Consider the following 8,590-nt stretch of genomic DNA (forward strand, 5'->3'; position numbering starts at 1 on the left):
ACGCAAACCTTTCCGAGCATTCGTCCAGCGTGTGCGCGACACTCCATACAAGAGCTGGAAGGTTGTTGGCGCCACGTGCTGCCATCGACATGTATGGACGCCATGAGTCGGCTGCGCATGTCTGTGCCCGTCCTTTCTACTTGTCATGGGGGACGCAACTGCATGACACGTGGCAGCCATGCATGCAGGATGGAGTCTCAAGGACTTGTGATATGGGCAAAAAGGGGACGATCCTTGTGGCGAGCCAACAACCGCGTCAACAGTCTGCGCACACGACGAACGGGGACCAGCCCCCTGGGAACCATCCCCAGAAGGAGGTCGTATGCCACGTTGCCTTCACACACAGTCAGGACCGATTTCCAAACGATATCTCCTGATCCAATGCGAAGAATCATCGATATCAGAGACTGTGGATCCGCATGCATGAGCGCCATGCGCCGACCACAGGCGATAGCGTGCGGGGGGTGCCACCAAATGCTCTGACTTCTCCTTCGTCTCCCCGGCGTTCATGGAGCACGCGCGCATAGATGCCTCTCCCATGATCGAAGTCTCAACAGTTGCTGCATGTCGCCGAGCACCGTCGGTTGTGATGGCTAGAGCAAATCGCTGGTGCGAAGGCTAGATGAGATCTTCAACTGTGAGCACAACCGCGTCAGCACCAAGGGACACCGCTTTTGGTGGAAGGGACGACGGCGTTCCCACAAAAGTTGTCTTAAGACAAAAGCAGCGCCACGACAACTCGACAAGACAGCCCAAACCGAATATCGCAAGCATCGGACTATCTGACGTCTTTCTTCTCCACGATTCATGCCTTGGCTGGCCGTTTGTGCGGCAATCGGTCGAATGCGCAGCCTGCCATCCATATTTGAGCAATCGTTGCCGTGGTGGCCATCCATCTGCTGAGTCTTACCCAAGTACGTCAAGTACCCATCGGGGTGGGCGTCTTGGAGCGGGCCACCGTCCCAAATCAAGTCAAATCCACCCACCTACGGTCAGGACGATCCGTGAGCTCATTAGCTTCTCCAACGTGCGTGCATTGGGTGCATGCACACAAAGGGCGTACGTGTCGCTCCGCGCCCGTTCGAGTTTTCAGCATGTCCACGACCTGCATCGTGTGCGCGACTAAGTTCCACTTCAACCCGTAGTCCTCGTTCGTGTCTGCGTCGCGAAGGCAAGTCAGCCACATGGCTGCAAACCATGCTGGCCACTCGAGTGACGCTCGCCATGCGATTGCCAGTACCTCCTGTGAGAGATGGCGACGCGTTGACTTCGACGAGCCATGGCTTGAGGTCGCTGTCAATGAGAACGTCGTACCCGTACAGTTCAAAACAGTGTTTGTCCTGAATGAGAATGGGCTGGACGGCCACGAGCGATTTGGTGATGACGCTCTAAAAACCAAACAGCACCATCGAGGCTTCGGTTTGCAAGATCCATGCACACCTGAATGTCGTAAAAGAGGCTGTCGACGGCGCGCACGCCATGCTTGGAGACCAAAAACTGCTTGATCGAGTCGAGTGGCCACTTGGACCCCATGCTCTTGTCGTAGTCGTGCGCAGTCTTTTGCACGGACGCATTCGTCAAATGCATGTCTACACGAGGGGACCAGCAACGACCGCATGACTTGACGACGAATCTCCACCACACTCGACGTCGTACACAAATTATCCATGTCGGCCTTGGCTTGCGAGTACCGGGCGTTTGAGAACCGTCCAAAGCCTACGGATCCCACCGTCGGAGGGGCTCGGTCCACTCCACATCGTCAGAGACCACCTGCGCGGTACATCCACACGACCAGCGGCGAGAACGACGTCACGAGGACGTACAGCCTCAGATCGAACTTCTTGCCTGCATGACGTGGCGAAAACGTGTTAGTCGCATGCTCGATTCACCACGTGCGCACCGCCGATGGTGTAGGGATTCTGAATGTACTTTTGCACAATGTACGTGTCGGAGGTCTTGGCCTGGCGCGAACGAACGAACGACCGGTCCTCCGATGTTGACGACACGACGATCGGCGTACCTGCAGCCCGTCCGACTTCCACGTGTGGTCTTTTTTCCAGTCGCTGATCTGGCTGAGCTTTTCAAACAAAAAGATGCCTTTTCCTTGGGCCTTTCCGATCGGCTTCATGATCCACATGGCGCCGGGGTACCTCTTGAACTCTTCCAGGAACATCCCGTACTCCATCGGCAGCACAAACGTCAAACTCCAAAAGTCGGCGGCGGCGACGCCGACCTCCCTACGTCCACCGATTGATAGGAGGAGAAGATCATTCCCGTACGTTTTGGCTTGTTGCTTCTTCATGCGCTTCAAGTTCTTGATGAGCAGATCCTTCCGCGTCAACTCGTAATGGTTCTTGAAGTGATTCAGGCGCTGGTGCTCGTGCAACTTGGGTTGTACCAAATCATAGTACTCTCGGATCCAACCCACGTCGGCCCAATGCAAGTCCCAATCCATTTCGCTATCGGTCTCTCCCCACCCGTCCAAACTCGACATGACGTCACACACCGTGTTGTGGAGTGACGTACGGAAGCGAACCTTGACATTCGGGTCACGCGGGGACGGCGCAGGCCTATATCCGCAGTTGCTTCTCACGCCGACGACTTCGTGGGAACCGTCGATGCACATACCTTCTCTCGCGACTGTCTGGCCGCAGTTGCCGCTTCCGCAGGTCCATGTCGGTTCCCTGAAGATCTGGCGTCCGGATAAAATCACCCGTAATCGGAGAGACACTTTGCTTGGTATTTATGGATACATTGCAGACGAGATTATGACTAATATATTAAATAGACAAGGTATTCGGGGATGCACAATAGCACAGAATATAGCGCTCAATATATACAAGGATATAAAGTGAACTCTCCTTATCAGCCACGATCGCCGATCGAGGCGTGTGATGCTGCGCCGACGTTCGGATTGAGATTGACGCGCCAGCGCATCTTGTTGCGTGCGACTGCTACTGCTCCCTCTGCGCCATAAAGCGTAAGCTGTCCGTGTCCTTGGCAGAGTAGATGATGGCGTTTCAACCTACGCGTTCAACACGCACACGGCCAAGAACTCGCTGTGCACGTGTGCGGCATCCCATCGTTCGTCTGTCGTACTAGAGTAGGCGTCACCGTCGCGTGCCTTGAACCCGGGACATGGACGCAAGTGGATCTTCAACCCCATGATGGCGTCCGCTGCCGAAGTCGAAGCAGCATACAAGAGCGTCGAGGACGCTTCGTCCAGACCTGGCCTTGATACAGCTCGGTGTCCCGGCAGAGTTGCCATGGACGGTCACCCGCACCAACACTATCTCGCTGTCGACACACGGAAAACGCCCCTGGGCAGGCCCCACGCGCCATCTCATCCCTGTAGACAACATACTGCCGCTCACACCACGGCGCACGAGCAAGTGCCAGTCGCACCACGATACCGAACGGTCGCCATACAAGGTGGTTCACACATCCAAAGTACGGTTGGCGCTCGCGCGGGCAGTACCTCCTCTTCGCCGCGAGCCAGCAAAGCCAAACAAGCAAGGTCTTTCGCGCGTGATACTTCCGTGCGTGAGGATTTCATTCCCCTTTGTATCTCATGTTCTTAAGATGATGTCCGACGCCACGCGGCCCGTGAACAGGCCCGCCCTCCCTTGCGCAGTGCCGCCCCTCCTCCACCGTCGACGATACACCATATACGCCACTCCATCACCCACACCGTGCACGTCTGGTTGAAGATCACATTCAACTTGAACTTGGGCATTAGTTCGTCGTGGTTTTGTGTCGGCCGCGCCACCTCCAGCCGTCCGACCGCACGCAGTGGACGGCCGGTCGACTCGGCCGTGCGGCATCGCGCCCGTGCGCCAGGGTCCGTCGCCGCTCGGGACGCCCCCGAGGCGCCTGGAGTCAGGGAAGGTAAAAACCTCATGTTATTTTCTCAGGATATAAGGTTATAGGTGAAAAGCAATAAAACCTCAAACTGAGACATTAAACCCGTACGTTAAATTTGGCATTCTGGTCCCCCTCTCCGAGGCTTTGCCCGCTGGATCCTCGGCGGAGTCGTCCAGAGCGTCGTCGTGGAACGCTGGCAAGTTGCATTGGATGACAAGTGGCTTGTCTTTGGGGTCAGGCGGTTCCGAAGGATTGCATGCAGGAAGCCAATTTGTAAAGCAGTTCGTCGCCGACGCTGCGCTCGGCGCCGCCAAAGGTTGAGGGCGATCTGCAGTAGCTTGAGTCAGGGCTTGCCATCGATCCGCAAGTCGCTTCCAATGGACATGGTGCCATTGGCCAGCACCCCGCGATGCGCAACGAATGTACATCCTTCTCTTGTTCCGCCGCAATCGGCTCTTTCATCCCATGGCTCGAGGGGCTTGTCGTCCATGGGGAACTTGTACACGATCCAAGGCGCTAGTCGCGTCGTCACCACGCGGCGGATCCGGTTAAAACGTTGAATGTATTAAAACCTTTTTTAACCCTGTTTCGAGCCACCGGTGGACTTGACGTTGAAACGAAAAACCTTTCCTTCGTGTAACAAATGTACTCCGAGGGTGGAACCGGGGCATGTATCGAGGCGGGACGGCAGCAGCAGATCCCCCAGCCCCCAACTCGCTCTCCAACTACGCTCGAGTGCGTCGTCGTCGTTGTTGGGACCAAATGTTGTCGTTCGGGAACAATGTTGTCGTTCGGGAACGCGCGGAAACGAAGTTTTTTAATTGTCGAAGGAACGTTGGACTGTAACGGCATTTCGAAAAGGGATTGCGATGGAGAAAGCAGACCATCACGGGTGGAGCGCGCTGGTGAGCGTCGAGACGGCCAACCTGTTTGTCGGATCGAGCTGGAAACATCGGGCGTGGAGCTTGGATCGTGGCATCTTGACCATGGCAACGGGCAAGTACGGCGGGTCGTGTAAGCATCGCTTGAAGTATGGCGGGCCGTGGCTGGAAAAGGAACTCGGGATCCAGGTCGAGACGGTCGACGGCCAGTGGTTTCGAGCCATCGCCACGTCCAAAGTGCACTGGGCCATGTGGATGCAAGCATTCCAATCGCTGCATCCGCCACGGCTGCCACCGACGTTCTCGCCGAAAAAGGTCAATTTCCATGGCAAAGTCCGCATTCGGTTGATTCCGTTGAAGTCGCCCGACGAAATCGCACAGCTCCACTACTCGGACACCGAACTGTCCGCGATGAACGCCAACGACACACTGCCACGCGATGCGCTGCGCATGAAAACCGCGCGGCCGATACCGCATCAACCCCATCGCCACACGAAGCACTTTGTATTCCTATGATCTAGTCCACGGTGACACACGTTGTTGCTACATGTTAAATATTTAAACCGCGTCGTCGTACCGTTCAATGCCACTTGGGTCTCTTTCGCTTGACGTTCACGCCGTGTTTGATCTCGCTCGGATCCCCGTGGCATTTCTCGAGACTCGGAAGTCGTGGCGCAGGCTGGTTTCTGGCCATGGAAGACGCTTCTGCCATCATGCAAGCTCGAAGCTTGTCGATGCCGGTGCCCCCGACCTTTGGCGTCCCAAGACCGACGAAGCATGTCTGGATGGGGATTCTAAATTGTGACGGACGATTTCGCGCACAGACAGCACCATGTGCTGCCGCGGCAGGACGAGTGGATGCATCGTGCTATTCCGTTCAATCGGTCGAATCTCTCGTCCATCCTCCCAACGCGTGGAACAAATCGATGGCCGACGCGCCCGTGACATCGCCATGTTGGATTCGACATAAGATTAATGGAATAGGTTACAGGAAGGACCACAGATGCGGCCTACCGATCTTCGTCGTCGGACAAAGAGTTTGTGGCCATGTCGTCTTCGTCGTCCGCGGCAGGGATCGTGCGCACTCGCACGTGTTCACTAAAGCTGACGAGTTTGGCCGGTGTTGATCGTGTGTCTTTTACAGGGTTCAAGTTCTGGAACGCTTGCATCCACATGGCCCACTGCGTTTTGTTGTTGGCGACAGCTTTCATCCACTTTCCATCTTGTGTTTCGACTTGAATGCCGTGCAGTTTGCCTGGCCATGCCTTGCCTTGCTGGACAAAGTACGTGTTGAACTTGCGTCGCTCATCCGTCGACACGGTCAGCATGCTGTCCGTGAGCGTCCACACACGGTCTCTGTACCGCTTTGCGACGATCCATCTCGGCTCCTGCACACGCATGAACGACGTCACTTTTCTCGAGCTGGCACGCTCGGCGGCCATGACGGATCAAGTGGAAGAATGGCCGCCATCGCGTCGTCCAAACAGCAAGTTGCCGTTGGAATATATATGTGTTTTTGTATGCGTGTCAGTACGTCGTTTACAAACATGCGGTTCTCGAAGCGCGAGAACGAGGCAGCCGCAATGTTTTCGCAGCAATTCGCGTCGTGTCATGAGAGGGACGCAGTTGGGGGGGGAATCGAAGCCCTCGTGAACATTCAACCGAGGGGCGATGCTCAACGAAAGAGAGAGAGAGAGACGTAGCGGTTTGGGGTCTCGGGGCGAACTTGTGTACAGGGGGGTTGGGCCCCGCATGGTTGTATCGCTCAACTAGAATGCATGGGGGCGAAAATGGAACATGGAGCACGCTGTGGGGGATGTAGACGAAGGGCGAATTCATCCCACAACCATGAACGTGACTGCAGCCTATGGACCTCGACGAATCGACACCCGATTTGCTCGCGTTTCGTGGCCGGGAAACATCGCCCTCCTTCCCAACAAGCCCCACGAGGGACGATATCCATCGCCACCTGTCCAATCCAATGCGTACATTACGTCGGAACACGTGAGTGATGGTCGTTCCCATCGATGCTGCTGTCTCGAATGTTCTCTTTGCATGAGAACCTACTAAAGTACTCCCTCCGTTCCTGAAAATGTACTCCTAAGAAAATATGAACCTGCAACTGAACCGCGCTGCCTCCTGTAAAGGCAAGGCAACGGGCGATCGAGGCTCTGTGCATCCGAGCTTGCGTTGGGTGTTTCTAGTTCTTGGGCCACCACCACCAGACTTGATCTCAAATATCGTCGCGGAGGCTTTGGGGTGCAGTGGTGTTCGACGAGTCCGTGTAATGACAGTCGTGGTATTCTTGTGTTGTTCCGAGTTCTCTCGTGACCTTTTTCGGTTTCTCAGGCGCCCCAGGACAAGGGTTGCAAACCACTCTGTGTTTTTTCCTGGTTGATCGAGCCACGCAATCTGTCGTGCCGTGGAAGGTCTCCGACGTTGCCGCCAACATGTTGTGCTCCAACGGGTCCTTGCTACATGAGCCATGGGACATTTCCTTCGGTGACGGGACCAAAGACTCAATGGGCAGCAGAGGGACTGGACCATGAGCAGATTTGGAGCTACAAACGGTGAACGTGAGAAAGGCAAGTGCGATGTGTGCGCCCTTCGTACGTTGCGGAATGCACTGTGAAATACCCTATGTAAAACATTGTAAAAATGCGTGAAAATTGCTCGAAATGTCAAGGCATGAGTTCTTCCTAGCTTCGTTTGACTACAGTACCAACACCGTACATCATGGCTGGTTTATCAATCACTAGAGCCCGATATGTTGTGTTTCATGTTGAAAAGATGGCTTACATGAGCATATTTCGCGTTTGAAGCTAAAGAACTTTGACTTGACATCGTCCAACTTTGCAAATATTGGTTAACTTTTTCGGTGCTCAGCTCGACAAGGGGAAATACCCTAAATAATTCGCCGCCTCGTCTATGTTCTACAGCGGAATGTCGCGCGACCACGACGTTTGGTGGCATTTTCAAACTAGCTTCGCCATGCACACTGCACCTCCCATGAACACGAAATCCGTCGTGGCCGTCCAGGAACGTGGATGGCTGGTCGGCAAGACGTTCCGCGATCGCATCTGGAGCTTGGAACAAGGCATGCTCACGATGACAACCAACGAGAACCCCACAAAACCTGTCAGAGTTCACGTGAAAAGCGGTGACGTGTGGCAGGGCAAAAAGGTGGGGTTCAAAGTGAAAACCGACGATGGAACTGTCTACCGCGCCAACTCGAAAGCCCTATCGGCGGCGTGGCTCCAAGCTTTACACAACCGAGCCCAAGTCCACCACAAGAGTCCGCTTCAGTGATGAAATCCGTGTCTGCCTTATCCCGAGCGACGACGACGACGACGACGCGACAAGCTCTTCGGATGGCGAACATGACGATTGAATTTGCGACCCCAACAATCTATGCCCCCCTCGACGACCCCCAACCGAGCAGCACAACCCTGTGTGATGGGTCGGACCTTCCCCCTTGGCGCCGAGCGAAGATGCCAAACGGGTTCAAATAGACGAGAATCGCAGCACTTCAGCTTGAAGGCCTTTGCATCCCAGCTCCGGTAGTAAATCCCCGCTTAACTCTTGTATAATGTCGTTGTGACACGAGCTACATGCACCGAGTGTACAATGATCGTCGTCGCACACCGTTCCACGAGAGGTAGTAAACTGTCTTCCCACCTGACGTGCGCTTTTATATCGCTCCACCATCCGTTCATGAACCAGGCTGCATACAAGAACCAACCGGCGCCAAGTAGCTGGATGCGCACTATTGTCTGAACCAACCTTCTCGATTTTCTGTGAGACAACGTTCGGGCAATCGCGTCGTCGTCCCCGCGTGCTTCATC

General features: G+C 55.1%; 6 protein-coding genes across 9 annotated transcripts; 3 read left to right on the top strand and 3 right to left on the bottom strand.

The window, feature by feature from the left end:
* Window positions 1-644: 644 nt before the first annotated feature.
* H310_09970 (hypothetical protein) lies at window positions 645-2,702 on the bottom strand. Of its 3 annotated transcripts, XM_008876197.1 has the most exons (12): window positions 2,629-2,702; window positions 2,280-2,570; window positions 2,021-2,237; window positions 1,901-1,961; window positions 1,771-1,845; window positions 1,657-1,716; window positions 1,441-1,589; window positions 1,315-1,388; window positions 1,241-1,243; window positions 1,064-1,158; window positions 911-986; window positions 645-852 (listed from the first exon to the last, which is right to left on the bottom strand). In XM_008876197.1, the coding sequence occupies exons 1-11, from the start codon at window positions 2,673-2,675 to the stop codon at window positions 973-975; spliced, it is 1,086 nt and encodes a 361-aa protein (XP_008874419.1). In that variant the 5' UTR covers window positions 2,676-2,702; the 3' UTR covers window positions 645-852; window positions 911-972. The 3 variants fall into 3 exon arrangements, with proteins under 3 accessions (XP_008874419.1, XP_008874420.1, XP_008874418.1); XM_008876198.1 differs by having other exon boundaries at window positions 1,064-1,243; XM_008876196.1 differs by having other exon boundaries at window positions 1,241-1,388.
* Window positions 2,703-2,954: 252 nt separating this feature from the next.
* Window positions 2,955-3,622, top strand: H310_09971 (hypothetical protein). Its single transcript, XM_008876199.1, has one exon. The coding sequence runs from the start codon at window positions 3,165-3,167 to the stop codon at window positions 3,579-3,581; it is 417 nt and encodes a 138-aa protein (XP_008874421.1). The 5' UTR covers window positions 2,955-3,164; the 3' UTR covers window positions 3,582-3,622.
* A 289-nt stretch (window positions 3,623-3,911) lies between these two features.
* Window positions 3,912-4,381, bottom strand: H310_09972 (hypothetical protein). Its single transcript, XM_008876200.1, has one exon. It carries the CDS (start codon window positions 4,290-4,292, stop codon window positions 3,948-3,950), a length of 345 nt encoding a protein of 114 aa, XP_008874422.1. The 5' UTR covers window positions 4,293-4,381; the 3' UTR covers window positions 3,912-3,947.
* Window positions 4,382-4,532: 151 nt separating this feature from the next.
* Window positions 4,533-5,596, top strand: H310_09973 (hypothetical protein). The gene has a single exon (XM_008876201.1). The coding sequence runs from the start codon at window positions 4,734-4,736 to the stop codon at window positions 5,259-5,261; it is 528 nt and encodes a 175-aa protein (XP_008874423.1). The 5' UTR covers window positions 4,533-4,733; the 3' UTR covers window positions 5,262-5,596.
* Window positions 5,514-6,227, bottom strand: H310_09974. Of its 2 annotated transcripts, XM_008876203.1 has the most exons (2): window positions 5,888-6,227; window positions 5,514-5,843 (listed from the first exon to the last, which is right to left on the bottom strand). In XM_008876203.1, exons 1-2 carry the CDS (start codon window positions 6,185-6,187, stop codon window positions 5,841-5,843), a joined length of 303 nt encoding a protein of 100 aa, XP_008874425.1. In that variant the 5' UTR covers window positions 6,188-6,227; the 3' UTR covers window positions 5,514-5,840. The 2 variants fall into 2 exon arrangements, with proteins under 2 accessions (XP_008874425.1, XP_008874424.1); XM_008876202.1 differs by having other exon boundaries at window positions 5,682-6,227.
* Window positions 6,228-7,736: 1,509 nt separating this feature from the next.
* On the top strand, window positions 7,737-8,143 carry H310_09975 (hypothetical protein; the record flags this gene model as incomplete). The annotated part of the gene is made up of 1 exon (XM_008876204.1): window positions 7,737-8,143. One exon carries the CDS (start codon window positions 7,737-7,739, stop codon window positions 8,052-8,054), a length of 318 nt encoding a protein of 105 aa, XP_008874426.1. The 3' UTR covers window positions 8,055-8,143.
* Window positions 8,144-8,590: the final 447 nt, after the last annotated feature.

The sequence above is a fragment of the Aphanomyces invadans genome, assembly GCF_000520115.1.
Source record: "Aphanomyces invadans strain NJM9701 unplaced genomic scaffold supercont1.23, whole genome shotgun sequence".
NCBI lineage: Eukaryota > Oomycota > Saprolegniomycetes > Saprolegniales > Verrucalvaceae > Aphanomyces > Aphanomyces invadans.